Raw genomic sequence first — 22,857 nt, forward strand, 5'->3', positions numbered from 1 at the left:
AGTCAAAAAAAATGTCTAAAATAGCTAAAATATATTCAAAACACCGAAATACTTGAAATATCTATTGATTTATTATCCAAATATTCAAATCAAACCAATTTATATGTTAATTTTAGGTATCTTGACATATATTATACAAATTCATATGTAATATTTTTTTTTTATAGATTTTGAAAAGTTTTAAGCATATAATGAATATTAAAATTTTAAAAATAATTTAAATGGATTATACAAACTTGCAAAGATTGGAACCGAAATTTAGAAATAGCCAAATGAGACTGAAAATTTTAAACCCGAACAGATACGAACCATCCGAACGAGGGTCGACCTCACGATGAAGATTCGAGTTCAAGTCAATGGCGACTGATTGATTTCCTGAATAGCGCGAAAACTTCATTGATTGATCGGATCGGATCGAATCGAATCGGCTCTTTACTTCCATGGAGATTAGCTTTCTCCACCTGACTATATTCGTCTTCCTCGCATTTCTCTTGGTACCACTACGTCGCTTCCGCGACTTTCTGAAGAAACCGGAGACACCTCAGCTTCGTACTCACGTGCCTTCTTCAGTTTCTTCGGCGGCGGAGGATGAATCGAGGGGCCGGTCTCTGTGGAAGTACGACGTCTTCCTCAGTTTCAGAGGAATAGACTCTCGGAGATATTTCGTCAGCCATCTCTACGAGGCTCTCACCAAGGAAGGAATCAAAGCCTTCCACGACGACAGAGAGCTTCCGAGAGGCGGTTTCATCTGGGAAGAACTCGTGAAAGCGATCGATGAGTCACGATTCGCCGTCGTTGTGCTCTCCGAGGGCTACGCTACCTCTCGCTGGTGTTTGGAAGAGCTTTCGCTTATCGTCGACCTCGCTTCCAAGAAACGGCTTGATCTGATCCCTGTTTTTCTTGACATCGATCCGTCAGAGTTGAAGAGGAGAAACGGCTGCTTCGAGAAAGCTCTTGCGAAACATGAGGTGAGGTATGATCTGGAGACGGTGGGGAGGTGGAGAAAGGCGTTGGCTGATGTTGGAAATATTTCGGGATGGGATTCCAAGACCAGGTTCATTCTTCTTCAGCAATATCAATTTTCTCAGGGCATTTAGACTCTGATCGGAAAAAATAGTTAACCGGCTGAAAAAATTGAAAAAAATTAAAATTCACACATAAAACATTAACTAAGCCGCGGAAAAAATAGTTAAGCCATGGAAAAATTTTTGAGTAAAATATTTATACGGTATTCTCTTTGTTATAAGAAAAAATAAAATGTGAAAATAACTAAAATTTATTAAAAATACTTTAGTTCTTATTATAAATATTTAGCTTATCTTTCAATACGTTTTAATAATAGATTGACATTTTATAATACTACAAAACAATTTATAGTATAACTTTATTTACAACATAACTCTTGATCACTGCAAAAATTATTGTTATTTATTTAAAATTTTAAAATGTTATTAGCATAATTTAATAATATAAAAGTGTTAATTTTGTAAAATTTTCAATAACAATCAACTAAAACTCACTTTTCCACCTAATGAAAATTCTCTTTATATTTTTGTTCCGCAACTTTTGTTGATTGGTAAAATACCCGCGGAATTGCGTTTGAAACTTGTACAACAAGTCGTTGGTAAAATACTTGCGGCAAAATATGTGGCAGGAGCGAGGAAGCAGTGCTTGTACAAGAAGTCGTTCGAGATCTTTCTAACAGATTGTTCTCACAGCCATCCAGCGACGCAGAGGGACTGGTTGGAATAATGCCCCACATGAGAAGCGTAGAATCTCTCTTATCCATGGACTCGGGAGATGTTCGAATGGTTGGAATCTGGGGCATGGGCGGCATAGGTAAATCCACCATTGCAAAGTTTGTTTGCAAACGCCTCTCAAGTAAGTTCGACGGCGTTTGCTTCCTAGAGAATGCGAAAGCGGAATTTGAACAGTATGGTTCATCGCATATGCGGCAGAAAGTCTTGAGGGAGATCCTCCGCAGAAAAGATCTGAACTCATGGGACGGTGATTCTGGTGTCATGAGGCAACGGCTCCGTGGGAAAAGTATACTTCTTGTAATCGACAATGTTGACAGCGTGGAACAGCTTCAAGAATTGGTCGGGAGCCTTGAGTGGTTTGGACCAGGGAGCAGGATCGTTATAACTACGCGGGACAAGCGTGTGCTGGAGCAGCATGATGTGGAATACATATATGAAGTCAAGCCTCTGAAGACTACCCAGGCACTTATGCTCTTCAGTAAGCATGCCTTCAAGCAACCTCGACCACCTAAAGATTCTGCAGAGCTCTCTATTGATATCGTCAAGCAACTCGATGGCCTTCCTTTAGCTATTCGAGTTGCTGGTGCAGCTCTGTATCGCCGGGACATTGCAGATTGGGAATACTACCTGGACCTACTGAGAACTAATGTCAATAGTTCTGTCTCGAAGGCGTTGAGGGAAAGTTTTGAGGCATTAAACAATCAAGAAAAGTTAATATTTCTTTACGTTGCCTGTTGTTTCAATGGAAAGCATATGCATGGCGTCAGCAGGGTGTTAGACCTTTTCATTGTTTCTGGGCACATGCCATTCCGCTCCACGTTGTGTATCAGAACTCTTAAAGAGAAATGTCTAATGAGCATTTCAACCACAAAGAGGCTATGGGTTCATGATTTACTCCAAGATATGGCTAGGAGTATCATTTGTGAAGGAAAAGAAGAAAACCCATGGAAACGCAGGATTCTGTGGAACTTTATGGACATCAACAACGTGTTTTGTGAAAATATGGTAAGCCATTAACTTCTTTTAACTTTTAAGCTTCATCGAGTAATGCACGTTGTAATATCTCACTATCATTTAGAATCTATGTTTAGAGTGAAGTGGTTGGTTCTTTGGTCTATTATTTAAAGCATGTGCCGTAGTATCATGGTCTCATCTCTTACACTCAATTAACAGGGATCTGAAGCAGTTGAAGTTGAGAGTTTACTTCTTGACATGCCCAAAGGAAAGGAGCTCTGCATAAGCCCTGCAATCTTTGAGAGGATGTACAATCTAAAGCTGCTAAAATTTTACAACAATTCCACTGGTGCAGAGAGTAGTAAGATATGCATGCCTGGCGGCCTTGTCTATCTCCCTATGCTGAGATATCTTCACTGGCAGGCGTATAGTCTGAAATCTTTGCCGTCTCGATTCTGCACTACATATCTAGTTGAACTCAACCTCCCTAACAGTTCGGTTGAAACACTTTGGAATGGAACTCAGGTACTAATTTATGTTTATGCTCTATATTATGAGCTAGTTTGTAGTCTGCTAGTTCTTTTTGTGGCTTGAGCTGTTGTCTCTTTATACGCCCAGGACCTTGGAAATTTAAGGCGAATGAATTTGAGAGGATGCAGACGACTACTTGAAGTTCCCAACCTGTCAAAGGCGACAAGTCTAGAGAAATTAAATTTGGACAACTGTGAAAGCCTAGTTGATCTCACTGATTCTGTTAGACATCTAAATAACCTCGGGGTACTGGAGCTGAGCGGCTGCAAGAAACTCAAGAACCTCCCAAATAACATCAACTTGAGGCTTCTTAGAACTCTACATCTTGAAGGATGCTCAAGTCTAGAAGATTTCCCATTCCTTTCAGAAAATGTTGAAAAGATATCACTTGACGAGACAGCAATCGAGGAAATTCCAGCGTCAATTGAGCGTCTATCAAAGCTCAAAACTCTGCACTTATCAGGTTGCAAGAAACTGAAGAATCTTCCACGTACCATTAGAAACATAGATTCCCTCACAACTCTCTGGCTCTCCAACTGTCCCAACATCACACTATTTCCAGAGGTTGGAGATAACATAGAATCACTAGCGTTGAAGGGAACGGCAATAGAGGAAGTGCCTGCAACGATAGGTGACAAATCAAGACTCTGTTACCTCAACATGTCCGGGTGCCAAAGGCTTAAGAACCTGCCTGCCACATTGAAGAACTTGACACACCTGAAATTCCTCTTACTCCGCGGTTGCGCCAATATCACAGAGCGTCCTGAGACCGCGGGTCGACTAAAAGCGTTAGATCTGAATGGGACATCCATAATGGAAACTTCCCGGTCGGTTCAGTCCGAAGACGAACCGCTTGATATGCCTAGATTGGCTCAATACATCCTTCAGTCTGTCAAGGAGCGCATCAGACACCAGAGGTCCATGAAGCTATGAAGGTCCATGAAATTGAGTTCCCAAATATTGCAGGAGAGATGAGAAATTTTGATTTATATGGCTCTCTCTCTGAAGAGGAAGCGCTTGAGTTGCTCATCGTGATATGGACTTAGTGCAGGCGTTTCTCACTCTCTCACTTGGTTGGGATGAAAAGTAAACTAAGGAAGACGATCCAGCATATGTAGTTATGGACAAGCTAGAGCATTCACATATAGAGCTTATGTATTTTGGAGTGCAAAGATGTTGGAAACAATATTGAACCTTGAGGGTAGTTTTTCATTAATGAAAGACCGAATTATAGAAGAAAAATGTAACAGATTTCAGAAACATTAACGTGGTTGCTGTGATAAGTCCAACAGCTTAAAGAAGAGAGTAAAATTGAAAACATGAGATTGAACAAATCAAATCAAATTTGATTTGGTCTACTTTGGGAACTTGAGAAGATTAGCATCGTTTCCCAGATAGTGAAACGGGAACCTTTCATTACCATTATTATTGCCCAGATGGTCATGAGTAACAGCCTGGTCGTTGTTACTTGAGTCACCAAAACATTTTGCCTGATGGTTCTGCACTTGCTGCTGCTGATTCATGTTGGTCGTAGTGAGAAGCTTGTCCAGAAACGACCAGTCTCCGCCATAGTTGTTGTTGTTAGAAGTCAGCCTCAGTAGATTCTGTGAGCATTCAATGTCTGTTGTGTTGATTGACAACACAAACGGTTGGGCTGCTGCTGCTGCTGCGGCCGAGTCAGGGCTAAAGAGCTGAGGGAGATGCATTGACCCGTGGCTTAAAGTGTTTGAAAACTCATGTAACGGCATGTGGATCTGTCTTCCCATGTTATGATGATGATGATCCAGAGATAGTGGGATCAAAGAAGAATGATTGTTTGAATTGGATTCAGTGTGATGCTGATGATGATGGTGATCATGATCATTGTTGGTGCTTATGTATTGGTGATGATGATGATCTTGATCTTGTTCTTGGTGAAATCCTCTAAAATGGTTCTTCTTCTTGAACACTCTGCATACAACCCACCCATCTTCCTGCAAGTCACACATACATAGTTAGTCCACATTATGCAAGATATGATCTCTATATTTATAAAATGCAATATGATCTCTAAATATTATTTTTCATCGAATAAGAGAGTTTGTTTGATATATATATTGTTTAGTACCTGGATCTCGTTTTCGTTATCGTCTAGGCGATATTCGTGCATGATCCATTCAGTTTTTTGGCCATGAGGAGCACGACCAGTGTAGAAGACAAGAGTCTTACGAAGTCCAATCTTCTTGGAGCTGTTTAGGTGTATGGATTTGTCTCTACCAGTAGCCTTCCAGAACCCGGCTGCAGTGGCCCGGTTCGTTCGGGTTCCAGTTGGATATTTCTTGTCCTTGTGGCTAAAGAAGTACCACTCGTTTTGAGGACCCGACCCGATTCTGCATTTTTCTACGTAGATACCAAACAAAATATTTTTTTTTATAAAATGTAATAAGAGACCCGAAAATAATTCAGTAGTTTTATAAAAGTATATACAGTATGTGGCTTACGACGAAGGGTTTGTTATATGTCTGCAATGTGGAAAACCATTGGCTTATTTCTAGGGTACAATACATCATAATATTACGTCAATATTCCTAGTCATGTACTACAAGACATTACACTTTGTCTTCTGTTATAGATCTAAACGACATGAGTGAATCGACAACTTTGTCTCTTTCCTGATGTATGTATATAGACCCACACGTATAAGGCTTTGTGGATCCATAAAAACTGGAAATAATTTATGAGGATGAGAACTGATTAAACTTATAAGATATTTTTAAGTAGATATACATGTTTCCATGGAGACGCAGACAAAACCCTAGACAATGTTACCCAATCTATGTATTTTTCCTTTGACATCTAACTTGTATTTTTGTGCAGAGACAACAAAATAATTCCCCGTGTTTGATATATATTCTCTCTATAGAAATAATAAGAAACTATGATGTTAATTGCGATAGTTTATTATATATAATACTGATCAATAAATAATATAATCCTTCATTAAGTGTGTGGATGATTAGTTGGTGATACTTGTAGTTATTAAGGACTAGAAGAGTTAATTATAAGTGGGTTGTAAGTTTTACCTTTAAGATCCCAAGGTTCAAGCTTGTTGAGATCAACTTCTCTAATGACATCTAAATCAATTGGTTCATAAGAAACCTTCTTCTTGAGGTAATAATAGAGAAGCTCCTCCTCGGTTGGATGAAACCGAAAACCTGGAGGCACCGAGAGCTGTCCTCCTCCGGCCACTGTGGACGACGAGCCTATCTCCATTATGCGTACTCTTCTTTAAAAAAAATTAAAGATGCTTCCCTTTTCTCCTTTGCCCTAATCAGTTATATATAATCAACAACGCATATTACATCAAAGTAAGCAGAAGTTAATGACCAACAATGAGTTTTCACCAATCACTGTGTAAAGAATCCAAGAAATAATCAAGGCATGATTTTTTTAGATCTAAAAACCCTAGTTCATCATGCATGCACATGTTCATAAAGAACAAAAGGCTTTTTCCACTAGCAGAAGCTGGATCTTTCTTACATTGATATGCACGAAAAGAACTTGAATATCCCCAAAAAAACATGAAGTTGTTCAAAACCGAGCATGCTCTATTCTTAAACAAGAGAGGTTTGATAAAATACTTAGTCATGTTCTTGAGTAATCAAAGAGAAAAAATGAAAATAGAGAGATGCTTGAAATACACATATATATATATATACAAGAGTGGTGTGAGTGAGTGCGTGTGTATATATATGTATATGCAAATGATGCTGATGACAACAAAGAAAGATATATGATGGAAGAGGATAGAAAACGAACCTTGGAGGTCGGAAAGTATTGCTTCTGTTAGAGGCAAGAGGTAGAAGACAGTGAAAGAGAGAAGGCAAACAAGCAAGCAAAATGAACTTCAACAAAACTGAAGATATCGTAGCTTAAAGGGCACGATGTTTAGGGTTTCTGTCTCTCTCTTTCTTCTTCTTTGAGATAGAAAGAGATGAGGGAGAGACTCGGCTTTCTATGGATTAGTGCCACTATTATTTTCTTTTCAATTTAATATAGCAAAGCTGGTCACAGAAATATATGAGAAATACTTTATTGTATCCGCAATTCCTATTGTAACTTTTCTTGTTGATTTAAAACTATCTTTATGCACAACTAAAAATAGATATTCTCTAGAATATGCAATTTCTTATAAATCTTTTTTTTGTTCACTGCAATTTCTTGTAAATCTTATGAGCAAATTATCTTACAAACTCATCATACATCATATTGAATTGTTTATGTGTTATTATATGTAAATAAATCAGTTTTCTCTTCTTACTTTTTAGTTAACTTTAACATTTTCTAATATACAATATATATGATGTTACCAATAGTCATATTTTTCTTTAATAGTGTTTCATGTTCAATTTTTTTATAAAAAATATAACTAGTATTGTATCTACTCCTACAAATATTATATTATTCAATTTGCAAATTTTACTAATCGGATTTATCAGTATACATATATAAGTGTATAAAGAACGTGTGTACGTGTAATATACAACGTAGCACCCTTTTGTGTGTGGCGTGAATATGGTTATAAGGATTAACTTTAATCACCAAGGTTTACAGCTGTTCTTTATTAAGTCTGACTAATTTGCTTTGAAAACAAGTAGGAATCGATTAATAAATACCGAATACTATAAACTACATGGTAAGTATTATAGTATAATAGAAGATCTGGTTATGTATCCCAAGGAAAAAACAAAACAAGAATTGAAGCTTCTATACCCTCGAATTGCAGTCAAATGTTGGGAAGAAAAATGATGTATCGTACCTTGAACTATGCTCCCATTAGCCTTTTTTATTGCATCAGTTTCAGTGCACTTCATTGAAATTTTAGTACTATAGTACTATAAGATTTCGTTTAACCAAGTCCTAATGCTATTTTTTTATACAATAATACAACTGACATAGACGTTAGCTCAAATTTGTTTTCTCATTACCAAATTAATTAGTTAGAGTGAAAGCCTTTACTATATGATTGAAAATATAATAAGGTGCACTCCCACTCATGTTTTAGTTATTTCTTTACATTTTTTTTTTGTAACTTAGTTTCTTTATTTCTTTACATTTTTGTTACACAAGTTTCTTATATTGGAATATAAACACATTTCTATTGTATTTTTATATATACACCCAAGCTTATAATTTTATACAAATAGAAGCGATCACCATGTTATTTGTCAGATCCGACATTTTCACCGAAGAATATCAAAGAACATGCCGGTGTACATGATATGTATAATAAAAATGGTATGACCCGTATGGGAAAGCTTGTAAATCATCATGGATATGGTTTCCAGATATATCGTTCTTTTGAATTTATGAAAGAGAAATTCTTGGGTTCACCCCCTAGGGTGAACCTCTAGGTTCACCAACCAATAGTGTGTTGAGTATTTGATATTTGATATTTTTTTAAAAAAGAAATAAAATTGAATATCCAAATTAGATTATATTTTAAAAATAAAATAATAAAAATACATAAAAATAGTTACAAAAAATAAATAAATTAATATTGTTAAATCTTCAGCAAAATACTAAACCCTATACCCTAAATCCTAAACCCTAAACGTTAAACCTTAAACTTTGGATAAACTCTAAACCGTTAGAAAATCTTAAACCCTAAATCATACATTAAAAACTAAATTTTACTAACACTAATCCCTAAATCCTAATCACTAAACCCTAAACCCTTGGGTAAACCCTAAACCCTTGGATAAACTCTGAACCCTTGGATAAATCATAAACTCTAGGGTTTAATTTTAAATATTTTTGATTTAGAGTTTATGATTTATCCAAGGGTTCAGGATTTATCCAAGGGTTTAGGGTTTAGTGATTAGGGTTTAGGGTTTAGTGTTATTAAGATTTAGTTTTTAATGTATAATTTAGGATTTAAAATTTTCCAATGGTTTACGGTTTATCCAAGATTTATGGTTTATAATTTAGGGTTTGGAGTTTAGGATTTAGGGTATAAGATTTAGTATTTTGCTAAAAGTTTATCAATATTTATTTATTTATTTTTTGTAACTATTTTTATGTATTTTTATTGTTTTATTTTAAAAATATAATCTAATTTGGAAATTCAATTTTGTTTTTTTTTAAAAGATATCAAATATCAAATACTCAAACACTATTGGTTGGTGAATCTAGAGGTTCACCCCACCCCATGGGGTGAACCCAAGAATTTCTCTTTATGAAATCATCCATGTTTCTAAAAAGAAGTCAACATAGAAGCAAACAATAATGTGGACTTTGGGTCTTTGACAAAAAGAATAAGAAGAGAAGTTAACAGAGGAAACCGCACGTAGGAAAGGAGTGGCACGTGCGGTAGAAGAAGCAAACTCCTGAAAGGCCGTGGAGAGAAGCACGTGCTCGTCCAACACCAAATCCACATTTCAAGGTCCCCTCGTTTGACCTAACCATCTCGTGTCGAGATACGAGCCAAAATTGATCCTTTTCTTCTTCTTTTTCTTATTGTGAAAAATACAAAATAATATAATGGGTACCTGTAATTTCCTAAATTCCAAAGTAACACATACACGAAACTCGTAAAAACATTGGATTCTCACGGTAATTCATCTCTTCCTAACAGTTTATGAAACTTACAGTTTTTTTTGGTTGAGCAATATTAATTTATAAAACTCTTATTGAGATGTGCCGTTGCCTTCACGAAGACGTCATGCATTAAACTCTTATTAATGAAGGGTTTAATCATACAGATAGATGCCAACATGTTCTGAAACTTATATTGATATTTTATAATCCCCATTATGGCATTATGGCTAAGTGTTACGTATTTATTAAAAATTGATACGCTCCTTAGCTACGTAAGATTAGTATCACTATATATTTATATATATAAGTGTGTGTGTGTGTGTGTGTTGTACTTGTTCACAGCTTCGGTTCAGGTGCATTACTGGATCAGCTGGTTATACATTGTAGTTTATAACAAGGAGGGAATATGAATAATGTTTCCGAAAATCATATGCTATACAACAATTTACAAAATTTATATAGTAGCTAAATAATAGAAAAACCTCATGTAAATTTAAACGAAAATGTAGAGTAGTTGCAACATAAGTGACGTCTTACAAGTGTTGTTAATTATTGGTGGCTTGATAATTTGACACTTGACGATGAGCAGATGCCAAGTTGGCGGCAACCAAACTAAGCAACACGGAGCGTTTTGTCTGAGTGGGATATTAAATGGGCTTTTAATCTTCGGCCTATTAATTATATGAAGCCCATGGCCGAAGAAGTTTCCACCAGCGTGTTTCTCTTTAGGTCTCGCATTGGGCTCGTAGTGATTATGTATTTTACACCTAACAACCCCTTAATTACTTTTGGATTTGTTCTCTTAACCCTTTACTTTGTTAAATCATCATTAAACCCAACTTTTGACAATTGAGTTTCATTACAGCTTGCAAGAAATAATTAAAAGTCTCGTCTCTCCGTTGCGTGATAATTTTCTTTTTTCGACGACGGCTTGTGGCGATTTGTCTTTGAAAATCAATTAAAAGGGTTTTGATCGCAGTGCCAAGAGGGTAAGCTTTTCCGATTCTTGTTCACCACCATGTAATTTAGGTCAATTTCGTCGGCTGCGTTGATTTGGGGATATTAATTTTTTTTTTCCGATCGTCTCTGTTTATGAGTTTCTGGATAATGGGTATCGCAGATTTTGTGTCTAAGCGTCTGATTCCTTGCTCAATTTTCTTTTAAGCAACAATAAAAAAATTGTCTTTTTAATTCTCAAAAAAAGTTTGGTGAAAAGCTCTTCTTATTACACGGTTTAATGTATGGTAATAGCGTTGTGGTTCATGTCATGTAAGAGATTTCCTTGTCTCGTTTCGTTAGAAGCTTGACTTTGCAGCTTGTTTTTTTTTTTTTTACCCCTCTTTAATTGTTTTTTTATTGTTGCTATAGTTTAATTGGGTAGTAACTTGTTTGTTTGCAAGGTCAAATGGCGTCTTCTTCTGATGCATGGATGAGAGAGTACAACGAGGCTTTAAAACTCTCTGAGGATATCAACGGCATGATGTCTGAAAGGAACTCCTCTGGTGTAACGGGGCCTGATGCTCAGCGTCGTGCTTCAGCTATACGGAGAAAGATCACCATTTTGGGGACTCGATTAGACAGTCTTCAATCCCTTCTTGTCAAAGTTCCTGGGAAGCAACACGTGTAAGCTTTTTTTTTTTTTTCAATTTAGACTACATTTTAGTTTCATTGTTGGGTCTGAACCAATGTGTGATACACGCAGGTCAGAGAAGGAGATGAATCGTCGCAAGGATATGGTTGGGAACTTGAGATCAAAGGCGAATCAGGTGGCGTCTGCTTTGAACATGTCCAACTTTGCGAACAGAGACAGCTTGCTTGGGCCGGAGACTAAGCCGGACGATGCAATGAACAGAGTCTCTGGTATGGATAACCAAGGCATTGTTGGATTCCAACGACAAGTTATGAGAGGTAAGCTGCCTTTGTTAAGACCCATATTGATAATATTTGGCTTCTGTATTATTAATTTTCGGTTTGATTGAGTAGAACAAGACGAAGGGCTGGAGAAGTTGGAGGAAACAGTCATGAGTACCAAACACATTGCTCTTGCTGTCAATGAGGAGCTCACTCTTCAGACAAGGCTTATCGTATGTATCTGATGTTTTTCTTACTGAATTCTCTTGTTCTAATAAAAATCTGTTTGTCCTCTGCATGCAGGAAGACTTAGACTACCATGTGGATGTTACCGACTCTCGCTTACGGGTAAATATATATTCGTTGATCTCCACTAAGCCTGAGCTTTAGTTGTTGTTCCATTGATTAAAAGAGACTTGAAGTTGGTCTGTGGCATTAAATCACAAGTCCATTGTCGGAATTTTAAGACCACACACTTGTCTATTAGGTCCAAGAGCTTGTCTTGTATTCGCAATCTTAAAAAAAACAGCAACACCCTTTATAGTTTAAATGTGGTAACGTTTTGAATTAGATTGGTTCACATCTCTCTTTGGATTTTGATGTGGTGTTTTTGCTTGAATGGTGATTGACAGCGAGTGCAGAAGAGCCTAGCGGTGATGAACAAGAATATGAAAGGAGGATGCTCGTGCATGTCAATGCTATTGTCAGTGCTTGGAATCGTTGGTCTTGCTCTTGTCATTTGGCTGCTGGTTAAGTACCTGTAATCCCCCACATGAATTTGATATAAGCTTATGAAAGTGTGTACCTCTCCTCTATGCGAGAGTGGTTGTTATTATATTGTATGTTTCCTCTTTTTATGCTTTGGTTTTTTTTTCTCATTCATGTGAGACAAAAAAGAATATCGCAGCGTGCAAAAAAAAAACCCTTATAATCTGTATGCTTCGTCGTGTAATATGTTCACGAATTGTATAATCATTTTAACTGTCATTAACCTCTCTCTCTCTCTATATTAACTTTCAGTTAAGAAATCATATTACCTGCTCACGCGCATAAGGTCACGTTTGGGCTGCCAAGTGGCCCAATAGTAAATAAACAGCATTTTATTAAGATAAAGCCCATAACTATTTCACGTATCGTCGTGGTGTAATAATAATGCTTCTCACTGTTTGCAGAAAAATTCAAAATTCAATTTAGTGTATTTGATTTGACACGAAGGATTAAAAGAAGAGATCTTTAATAAAGAGAAGGTGACAGCCCAACGGTCACTCTTAAAGGAAGGTTTTAATCTCTAATCTTGTGTTTCTCGAGAAGCCCTAAGGAAGAAATGGTGGAATCGGAGTATGAGCAGATACGATTGAAAAGGGTGGAAGAGAACAAGAAGAGGATGATTGAGCTTAATCTCAACAAACTCTCTCAATCTCTTCGCCTCTCCTCTCCTTCTCCCAAGCCTTCTCCTGTATATCCTCTCTCTCTCTTTTTTTTATTTTCTCATTTCATTTGTGTTCTTCTGGAGTTTAACTCATTTTTAAAAAATTTGCAGGCCAAGGCAAGGACGCCGCGTACTCCGGTGGACTCGTCGGAGGTCAGGAGATCAAGCCGCGCTAAGAATCCTCCTCCCAGCTACAAAGAGGTCCTTTTCTTCTCTTTGATTCAGCTGAGTTATGGAATCAGAATCTTTTATCACTCTTCTATGAATGAACCACCGAGATACTAATATATATGCTTAGTTAGTGGTTGAGTCTGTTTTGAGACTAATCAGATCTTGTTATTAGCTTTTGGATATTAGTATTGAAAAATCTTTAATTAATAACGTTAGGTTATCGTCGCTCTTCTTAATCAGACTTCTTTGATCCTTATTTTGCAGTTTGGGCTAGAACCTTTGGAAAGGCCTAGAAGGTTTGACCTGTCTACTCTCTCTACATCAAATCCTCATTTCATTGTGATTTTTTCAATAAGTTGTTGTGTTGTGCTTTGCAGGAGCTATCAAAGGAAAGACTTGCTGAACAGGGTTTATGCCTCGGACGATGCTAGAGTCTATGCAATCGACAGGGCAGAGGCTCTTCAGTCAAGCTTGGAGCCTGAGTTCCCTAGCTTTATTAAACCGATGCTCCAGTCACACGTTACCGGAGGATTCTGGCTGGTATGTGTGACCCTATATAAACTTGAATGCTAATATATGTCTGAAACATTAGCCTTAGTAAGTAAACTGTCAGTATTACATATGTTTTCTGTTTTTTTTTTCGCAAACAGGGCTTGCCGCGTAGTTTTTGCCAAACACATCTGCCAAAGTACGATGAAATGATCACTCTAGTTGATGAAAACGAGGATGAAGCTGTGACCAAATACCTTGCTGATAAGAATGGTCTTAGCGGAGGCTGGAGAGGCTTCGCTATTGATCATCAGCTTGTCGATGGAGATGCTGTTGTCTTTCACCTCATCAACCCAACTACCTTCAAGGCAAGTGAAAATTCACTTGGATATCTTTGATTTGTTGGAAAGTTAAGACTCTTAGAGAGTTAAGGGCCTAAAGGCTTGATGACGTTTATAAATAAGACTTTAACTTGTAAGTTGAAACTTATTGCTTGTTCAGGTGTATATCATTAGGGTAAATGATGAATCAAACAACGGTTCAGGTGGGAGCAATGAGAAAGAGCTTGTTATTAAACCGAACAAGAATCAAGAGGAGAAGAATGTTTCAGAAGTTCCTCCATTGTCAAACAGTGGTAAAAGAAAGCGAAGAGGTAATAATATTTGTCACAAATCTCTCTCTTGTTAATCTCTTATTAGCCATAGTTTCTGATGTTTAAAGTTGTCGATTGATGGGTGCAGGCAGGAAGTAGAGTTTGATGAAGCTTGGACTAGGACATCAGTGGAAGGATGCAGTTGTTTAAATAACCTAATTAAAACATCTCTGTTTTGGTTTCTCGGATGAGGTGTCTAGTTTATGTGATGATCTCTGATTGCTAATCTTTTGGTAGCTATGAAAATCGAACATATGTAGCGCTACTCTTGAGCACTTTCATTAAAGTGTGTTCTTTCTTATTGTCGTAATTGGTTGCACACCTTATTCGTTATACTTCATTTTACTACACATATGCTCTGGATGTTGACAAGTATAATCAGAGCCATTGCCATTAAGTTTCTTCCTTTTTAGTGTGAATGTAATTAGCCAAAACAATATCCACCGAAGTTCAGAGCAAGAACACAGTCCAGTAATCTGACTACTACTATTACTCTCGGACAACGAAGATCAAATTTGTTTTTTTTTTATGTACACGAACCACTGCTTCGCTATGTCTCCCTGTCAATGTGAACAGCTATAGCTTTCTCGTCTCAGAAATTTAGCCCCCGGTTATTAAAGTTCCCTCTTCTAGTAAAAGGAATTCGTTCTTCTGCACATAATAGAAGACCAGACCGTTTTAAATCTCACGAGGGTAGAGAAACCATGAAGCATATAATAGTGGACAACGAGATTATCATTAATATGTTGTTACCATGGTGTTGGTCATTGTTAATATCATCATCTTCATCATAATCTCCGTTATTACTTGTGAAGAACGGTGTTAAGTAGTTCCTGTCTAGTTCTGAAAATGACTTTGCGCTGCATGAAACAAAACAAAACAAAACAAAACGAACGTTTTTTGTTGTTTCTAGTGTTTTGATACAAACTTGAAAGCGGGACTTGATTTTGCTGAGTGTAGGCTAATCAGTTATTTACCTCTTATGGAACTCTCTTAGTTTTGTCCTGAATCCACTTTCTGATGGTGAACCTTCATCATCAAACCTAGTCATATACCGATTGTTCACCACTTCAAAGCCCTGACAAAGCATAAAAGATAGGGTGTTAACCATGTCGTGTTTCTACATTGAGAGGCCAAAGATTAACTTTACGCTGAGGAGAAAAATAGGAGGTCTATATAGGACAAGACGTCTATTTAAATAACAAATTAATATTTCACTTGACTTACATCACCAAGGGATGTGTCACGGCTATCGCCTACAACCTCTAGGGCTTCAAGCATTGTACCAGTGGATCCTCCAATCAGCAACACCTGTAATCCGATTCAGTAGCATCAATGATCACATAAAAAAAAATATATTTTGGCTCAGCTATCAGCAACAGAAACCCTTTAAAGAAGGATGGCTTACTGTTACAACAACAATGGCTGTAGTTGCTGTGAAAATAGTTTGACCATGCCCGTCTGGGAGTTCGTGAACAGATTGTAGAGCAAGAGCAAAAGCCATAGCCCCTCGAAGTCCTATGTAACCCACATGTCTTGTTTACTTTTTTTCACTGAGGTATTGAAAACAGTATCTACATTCGTAAACAGAGAGCAGTACTTACCACTGTACCATAGTGCTTTTTGATGCGTCATAGGTATTTTCCTATGTGCAGGTCGTGCTAAGTTGACCAAATATCCACAACCAAACACATTAGCTGCCCTGAGTAAGACATATACGAAAAGTAGTAAACACTATCAGACACTAAAAACAACACAAAATTTATACACACGAACATGATGTGAAAAGATCATGAAGTGAAACAAAAAGGGTACCTCGCAATTACGATGAACAGCTGAGGTTCGTCACAAAAAATAAATAAGAAAGTTAAGGAGCAACAGCAACTTATACAAATTGAATATTAAACCAAAAGAACTTGCGTAAAAGGATACAATCGAGAAAAAGATGAATCCCACGTGTGACCAACTGTGCTTTTCCATGGCAATATCAAAACCCATGTAGATGAACCTGCAGATATGATCATTTGGAAACATAGCGTCAGGCCATTGACAGAAATCAACCATCAAAATGCTTGAGAGTGTACGAATCAAATGTATACACAAATGTCTCTGCCAGGGAAGATATCAGATGAAAAAATGCAGACACAAATCGCTGAGAATTTGTAGACAAGTTTGAGTAGGTATAATGCTTCATGACCTGAAAGACACAGGCAGTTCCCATTATAATATTTTCCTTTTGGTTGAGGAATCATATCACACAAACTCATATAAATAGAATGACAACTTACAATCCCAGTAAATAGAATCGATACGATGCCAGATAGACTGAGACCTTCAGCAAGCATGTATCTACACAAGGAAAACAAAGTTAATAAACCTAAAGAAAACATATACACCTAATTATATAGGAGAAAAGATGCAGCATTACTTACGAGAAATATGGAAAAAGCACAAAGAGGCAGCACTCCAAGTTCTGAAGACTGAAAGGAGCAAGAAAATCAAAATAAGATATTTCAGTGCTGACCATTAGAAAAATTACAGACATAGAACTATGGTCACTCACTTGTCAACATCCAGCCCTGCATACTTGAAGAGGTGCTTTGCATTAAGGCTAACAACTCGTTGATGAGTATGAAGTGAAGTAAAAATGTGTCATAAGAAACTAAAACCAAAAAAAGGATATGAGAGCAGAAGTAAATCCAACTCCAACCCCTGCAGAAGCACACATTAGTCTCTTTTACAACCCACAAAGCAAGTGTTGAGATGCTTGAGGTAATATTTAGTTTGATATTTATATATTGCTTTTCTTAGGTTGCTAAAACTTGTTGATAACTTTAAGAGATATAGCAGCCTTCTCAAAATCAAGCGCTACCATGCCATTTCAAGTCGAAAGAGCCAAACCATAAATGAAAAATATAGACAAAAAAAGAGGAAGCAGATAACAAAAGCAAACCTGCAGACATTGAACCGACAAAGGTTTCAAGAAACCTGATTATCACCATAAAGAAATTCTGACCAGCTGAGTGACTTCTCACCAAGGACATTGTCCTGCACCCCAGTTCAAAGCGTTGTTAAAAATCTTACCATTTTATTATTGTCTTTCACAGCATATTTTGAATTAGCTAACATACCTGTACAGAGATATGGCCATCTGCCAAAAGCAACAAAAGAAAAAAGAATAAATCTGATGAGTAATGTGATATTTTTCATCCTAATATAAGGAATCAGAAATCACTACTCAAAAACCACTAACAGCATCATTTAAAACAGATTCTCCAAACACCAGGGCATACAAATTTACATCCGATCCAAGTTCCTGCAAAAAAATACAGTAGTAAGAAGTGGTAGATATCTACTGTTCAGAAAACTGAGAAACTCACAGAAAAGCGGCAAAAGGAAGTACCTGGAATATAGACAAGACAGTGACAGGATCAGTAGCTGAGATAAGAGAGCCAAACATGAGACACTCAACGAATGGAAGTCTGTACATGAGAAACATCACGCCGCCAAGGTACCTTTCAATAGAAAAAGAGCTTAGAAGGGAACCTTTTACAGTCAACAAACAGAAGCTATGCACAGGATAGAGATACATACACTAGCACGCCAGTAACAATGGAAGCCACAAAAGTTCCAAGTACAGAGAATGTGACAATGGCTCCAAAGTTTGAAAAGAAAGGTTTCTGCATAAAGCCCAGAGACAAAGTAAGGATCATTAAGAATTCACAAGCAAGGATGCGATTCTGAGTGTAGAGCTCTCTGTACTTACAGGTTGTAGGCTGAATCCTGACTGGGTGCAAACAAGAACGTCAAGGAAAAAACTCAGATGAGAATCATGAAGAAAACATTATGAAATATAAAAGAATGCAAACTGGAATAAAGGATATAATATGATGGGCGGCAGCAGAAACAGAAAGAAGAACTCGTCGTGGAAATTGAACCATGTCCTGAACAAAAATTGAAAATCAATCAGCATTGGAGAATACTTTTTTTTTTTTGAATTATACATGGTATCTTGGCCCCACAGAAAATGGTCCAGACACTTGTTACCACGTGCTGGTCTCTGTCCTCGGTGATGCCGAACTATTAGCGGCAGGACCTGGTGGTTTCACTGTATTGGGCTTTTGCCGTCAAGTTAATCATCACCAGGCCACAGGCCCTCCGTCTTACATAGGTATACACTTATATTCATTTATGTTTATGTTATAACTTAAACGAACCTTATACTAGTCTCCGTGTTGGAGACGTTCGCTAAACCACCAACGATCAACCCTAATTTTCAAACAAATTTTACAAGGAATCAATCAAAACCTTGGAGGAGGAGGACGATCGCAAATGCAAATGAGTAAGGAGACGCAAACCGATGAGAAGCGAAGCACTAGCTTCGGGAAGATAATAGAACTTATGACGGCGAAGGACGTGGCCGAGCACGAAAGAGAGGACGAGCATCATGATCTGGAGCAAAATCCCGACTCCGGCGGCCTGCTGCTGCTTCTCTTGCCCCTGCGGGTCGTGAATCGCCGGCGAAATCTCCGGCATTACGAAATTAAGAAATCTAAGGGTTTCTATCAATGATTTTTGCTCTTGTTAGCTCGCCTTCTTCTGTGTTTGTTCACACACAGATTCACGAGACTGAGTTGAGGAAAATTCGTTTTAACTCGTTCTCTCTCCCTTTGTGGAGACGCATCTTTCCTTTTATAGGAATCCGCGTCCCCACTTACTACTTCTCAGGTGGGTTTCTGTTTTGGGCTTTAATGGGCCTATAAGTTTCTAACCCCAATATAATTATTTGGGCCCAACTGCTCTATAATAAATTATATATTATTTAATCTCAAATTACAAGATCTTTTAGATTTAGATTTCAGTTTTATTAAAAACTGTATATAAATAATCATATTTTATAATTAGTTGGTTTTTAATTATTATTTTTTCAGCATTTGATTTTTAAAATTCAACAGTTTATTTTTAATATATATTTTCAATAGTACTGTATATTTTAAATAAAAACAACTTTCATAATATTTTTGTTTTTACTTAAAATATCTTATATTTTGAAACATAAAGAATGCTAAAAGCAAGAAATTACTTTGTTCATGTATTATTACCACAAAACTTCTGAAGACACAAACAAGAAAATGATTTACTAAAGTCATTACAACAATTGCCATTATCATATTGTTTTAAAATCTTTTTTTTTATCTAACTACACATGTGTTATCCTAATAAAACACATTTACCACACAAAAAAAAGTACTATTAATCTAAACCTTGCTGTATTGTAGTGAAATTATACATGTAAGAAGATGAGCAAACTCACATGTCTGAAAGATTAAACTGGAAGGATAAAAACACTACATGAAGAAAAGAACAAGAAAGAAAAAAAAAACAAAACATTGATATGACACAAAAGAACATGGTGATGTGTGATGTCTATGTCGGTTTCAACTTATAGAAGCAAACAAGTAGAAAAAAAACAACAAAGAAAGGTCATCACAACCATTTTCTCCAACTAGCTGATCTAAGCTCACCAGACAAGAACCTTGGAATGCTCAATAAACTATTAACCCTCGTCAACCCTTCCAAAGCAGACCACTCTTCATCATCCTGTGCAACCGATATACATTCAGCAAGTGTCATTGTCGTCATCATCTTCGACTCAGTCCCACAACTCTTAGGGATACTTTCCTCTTTAACCTGAACAATCTCGCCCTCCTCCTCTTCCTCCTTGTTACTGAGACTGACACTCTCTACAGAGTCTTCTTTGTGTGAATCCTTTACTACATAGCTTGAATCTTGTAGAAAGAGGCAGACTACAGTACAGTCATCGTTCTTGGAAGTTGGATACTTGATTCTCCATGACCGAACCGCTGTGTCCACTAGAGCTCGAGCTGCTGTGCTTCGACTAGGAGCTGAGGCAATAATGTCCACAGCTTCTTTGTTAGACAACACATCCCATACCCCGTCGCTAGCAAGAATAATGAACTGATCTCTCTCTGTAAGGCGGCGGTAGTTAATGTCAGGGACTGAGATAAGACCGTAGTCTTTAAGACAGAAGTCGCCAAAAGCTCGAGCCATCGCTAAACCAGGTGAGTCGCTGTTCGGTAACCATACACGAGCTACTTCAGGCTCGTCTTGCAACGCAAAGACTCTACCTTTACACTTCTGGATTCTTGCTGATTCACCTGAGAGAGTTCAAAGAAAGAGAACGTTACCAAAACTGTCTTCTCATTCTTCAGAGTACATAGAAAGAGAGCATTACATACTTGGGAGGTCTGGTTTTAAGTCTACGGTTATTTGGACAGCGACCAAAGCATTGTCTTGGTCTCTTGTGGCAAGAACAGCTCTCGAGTCACCAATGTTTCCGACCACCAAGTCCTCACCCTAAAAAAGAAACCATTAATTAACAATCAAAAGCGATGAGATTAGAGGCAAAACTAAGCAAGTACCAACCTGCTTGATCAAAGTGACTGAAGTTGTTCCGCTGCAGAAGCAATCAATAGTTGGATGCATTTTCAGGTCTTTATCTATCTGCTGACAGGACTTGAGCAACGCGTGCTTAAGAGGGAGATACATCTCCGGAAGAAGTTGTTCATTGTTGTTCTCGTTTGGGTTTAACTCACACCACTGCTCATCCATAGTAGTAACAGCCTCTTCTTCTTCTGTACATTTGATCTGAACATCCTTTTCATTCACTAAGCCGTTTTGTTCTGACTCTGAGGTGAGTTTCAATTGGGTTGAGAGTGTGGAGGGCAGTGTATCTCGGACTTTCTTGGCGACCATATGACCAAACGGTCCGTGTCCATCGAATACACCACAGAACACTGTGTCATTTCTAGAACAAAAGTTCTGCAATTTGGAAGTAATTTCCATAAGTTATATAACTGTCAAAGACTGAAGAAGAAACACAAATGGCAAAACAAAGCCAACTCATTTTCAAAGCTCTAAGCTCTGTGATGGTCCTAAAAATGGATAGAGACATGCATCATTCCAAGTTTATCTAAATTACTGAGCAACTACCAACAAAGAATAATGCAACCATGTTCTGTATATCGTTTTTTTTTTTTTTTTAGCGTTACTCATACGTTGAACAAAACATTTCTTAACCAGAAACAATGAAATGAGTTGGAAAAAAAATTGAGTGAATATAAAGAAACCTAACCTCAAAAACGAGCATAGCGTCTTGATTGGTTCCTTTCTTGCCCTGCTGAGTATAAAGACATGCAATTTCACTCGAACCATTCGAGATCAACCGACCCGAGACCTCTTGAACCCCTTCCACTTCGCCGCCGCCCTTTAAATCTCTCGGCCGCCGCCACCGTCCTGAGCCTCCTAATTTATCGTCCGCGGTGGAGCTGGTTTCTCCCGGTTCCTTCCCGGTGGTCCTATCTACTGAATGACACAGACCCATTTCTGAAAAATCCGGAGAAAAAAAGGCTCAAAGCTTTTAAAAGACAAGTTTCAAATTTTTTTTCTTCTTGAAATCTACGAATTTTCCGGGAGGTTTTGTCGGCAATGATTTGTGGTATTAGTCTCCGCGGCGAATAAAGAAGCCAAACGAGATAAAAACGAAAACCAGTAAAGAGCTCACAAACCGAGACTTGGAGAGAGTCTAATAAACACTTTAGCTTTAGCTTTTTTTGTTGGACCTGACTGATTTTTCAAATTTTTCTCGGGAAAAATGGAAAAGAGAGGTAACAACTAACAGATCATCGCATCTGTATAAAAATCAAACTCTAGTGAATTGGAACAGAGTGACGCCAATACCAGCAGACCCACAGAGAGCCCAACGTTTACTTACTCCACTTCCAAAGTAGAGAGAAATAAATAAAAGAGAGAATTAAAAATTTCGTGAAATAAGAAAAAAGGAAGGAAAGAGTTTAAGTAATGATTCAAAGAACAACTGGGAGAGAAAGAAAGAGAGATGGAGACGATGATCATTGATCAGACAAAGGTCATAGTTTGGTTCCGCACGTGAGTTCCCTTTTTTTTCCTTCTCTTTCAATTTAGATTTTTCTATTTTTTCTGGATAAATAATAATTGTGGGGAAATTTGGTTCTTTGGCTGCATCGTACATCACCAGAAATTCACCCAATTACGCTTTGCCACGTTAGTTACTCGGGTGTCTTCTGTCTGCCTGTAATGTGTCGGATTTGATGGGTTAATTAATGATTATTTTATTGTTTAATTGATAATTAGTTGAGCATTAACTATTTAATCTGTCACAGTGTCCCTTTCCGCCTTTATTAAACTTAAATTCTAAAGCCAGCCAATTTGGAAAATTTACATTTTGTCCACAAAATTGTTAATTTTAAAGCTTTTGAGAAAACATAAGAAAACTTGTGTTAATTTAGGGAATTTTTACTTGTGTTAGTTACTGCATCAATTTTAAAGATTTAGAGAAAACATGAGACAAGAAAATAAAGTTCAGTTAACTGGATTTTTAA

General features: G+C 37.3%; 6 protein-coding genes across 8 annotated transcripts; 3 read left to right on the plus strand and 3 right to left on the minus strand.

Annotated features, from left to right (window-relative positions):
• Window positions 1-246: 246 nt before the first annotated feature.
• Window positions 247-4,528, plus strand: LOC125589203 (disease resistance protein Roq1-like). Its single transcript, XM_048761625.1, has 4 exons — window positions 247-1,054; window positions 1,655-2,765; window positions 2,934-3,239; window positions 3,333-4,528. The coding sequence occupies exons 1-4, from the start codon at window positions 441-443 to the stop codon at window positions 4,176-4,178; spliced, it is 2,877 nt and encodes a 958-aa protein (XP_048617582.1). The 5' UTR covers window positions 247-440; the 3' UTR covers window positions 4,179-4,528.
• On the minus strand, window positions 4,434-8,168 carry LOC111199413 (protein SOMBRERO). The gene is made up of 4 exons (XM_048761626.1): window positions 7,044-8,168; window positions 6,308-6,551; window positions 5,353-5,624; window positions 4,434-5,218 (listed from the first exon to the last, which is right to left on the minus strand). The coding sequence occupies exons 2-4, from the start codon at window positions 6,495-6,497 to the stop codon at window positions 4,601-4,603; spliced, it is 1,080 nt and encodes a 359-aa protein (XP_048617583.1). The 5' UTR covers window positions 6,498-6,551; window positions 7,044-8,168; the 3' UTR covers window positions 4,434-4,600.
• A 2,407-nt stretch (window positions 8,169-10,575) lies between these two features.
• On the plus strand, window positions 10,576-12,662 carry LOC106430769 (syntaxin-52). 2 transcript variants are annotated; one of them, XM_013871567.3, is made up of 6 exons: window positions 10,576-10,813; window positions 11,225-11,447; window positions 11,527-11,732; window positions 11,808-11,908; window positions 11,979-12,023; window positions 12,308-12,662. In XM_013871567.3, exons 2-6 carry the CDS (start codon window positions 11,230-11,232, stop codon window positions 12,437-12,439), a joined length of 702 nt encoding a protein of 233 aa, XP_013727021.1. In that variant the 5' UTR covers window positions 10,576-10,813; window positions 11,225-11,229; the 3' UTR covers window positions 12,440-12,662. The 2 variants fall into 2 exon arrangements, with proteins under 2 accessions (XP_013727021.1, XP_048617585.1); XM_048761628.1 differs by having other exon boundaries at window positions 10,682-10,813; window positions 11,206-11,447.
• A 213-nt stretch (window positions 12,663-12,875) lies between these two features.
• On the plus strand, window positions 12,876-14,726 carry LOC125589204 (B3 domain-containing protein At3g19184-like). Its single transcript, XM_048761627.1, has 7 exons — window positions 12,876-13,131; window positions 13,216-13,305; window positions 13,540-13,571; window positions 13,653-13,815; window positions 13,926-14,132; window positions 14,266-14,416; window positions 14,505-14,726. Exons 1-7 carry the CDS (start codon window positions 13,000-13,002, stop codon window positions 14,513-14,515), a joined length of 786 nt encoding a protein of 261 aa, XP_048617584.1. The 5' UTR covers window positions 12,876-12,999; the 3' UTR covers window positions 14,516-14,726.
• Window positions 14,727-14,787: 61 nt separating this feature from the next.
• Window positions 14,788-19,091, minus strand: LOC106430704 (sodium/hydrogen exchanger 6). Of its 2 annotated transcripts, XM_013871493.3 has the most exons (22): window positions 18,775-19,090; window positions 18,634-18,685; window positions 18,301-18,360; window positions 18,183-18,207; window positions 18,011-18,096; window positions 17,820-17,931; window positions 17,670-17,732; window positions 17,548-17,567; window positions 17,370-17,464; window positions 17,100-17,128; window positions 16,980-17,011; window positions 16,849-16,896; window positions 16,705-16,765; window positions 16,516-16,613; window positions 16,349-16,424; window positions 16,232-16,251; window positions 16,021-16,118; window positions 15,825-15,934; window positions 15,644-15,727; window positions 15,394-15,494; window positions 15,170-15,276; window positions 14,788-15,067 (listed from the first exon to the last, which is right to left on the minus strand). In XM_013871493.3, the coding sequence occupies exons 1-22, from the start codon at window positions 18,950-18,952 to the stop codon at window positions 15,009-15,011; spliced, it is 1,614 nt and encodes a 537-aa protein (XP_013726947.2). In that variant the 5' UTR covers window positions 18,953-19,090; the 3' UTR covers window positions 14,788-15,008. The 2 variants fall into 2 exon arrangements, with proteins under 2 accessions (XP_013726947.2, XP_013726946.2); XM_013871492.3 differs by lacking the exon at window positions 14,788-15,067 and having other exon boundaries at window positions 15,093-15,276; window positions 18,775-19,091.
• A 624-nt stretch (window positions 19,092-19,715) lies between these two features.
• On the minus strand, window positions 19,716-22,408 carry LOC106430696 (probable protein phosphatase 2C 18). The gene is made up of 4 exons (XM_013871484.3): window positions 21,573-22,408; window positions 20,864-21,259; window positions 20,677-20,794; window positions 19,716-20,595 (listed from the first exon to the last, which is right to left on the minus strand). The coding sequence occupies exons 1-4, from the start codon at window positions 21,819-21,821 to the stop codon at window positions 19,904-19,906; spliced, it is 1,455 nt and encodes a 484-aa protein (XP_013726938.2). The 5' UTR covers window positions 21,822-22,408; the 3' UTR covers window positions 19,716-19,903.
• Between the last annotated feature and the right edge of the window lie 449 nt (window positions 22,409-22,857).

This window comes from Brassica napus, chromosome C6, assembly GCF_020379485.1.
Source record: "Brassica napus cultivar Da-Ae chromosome C6, Da-Ae, whole genome shotgun sequence".
Lineage (NCBI taxonomy): Eukaryota > Viridiplantae > Streptophyta > Magnoliopsida > Brassicales > Brassicaceae > Brassica > Brassica napus.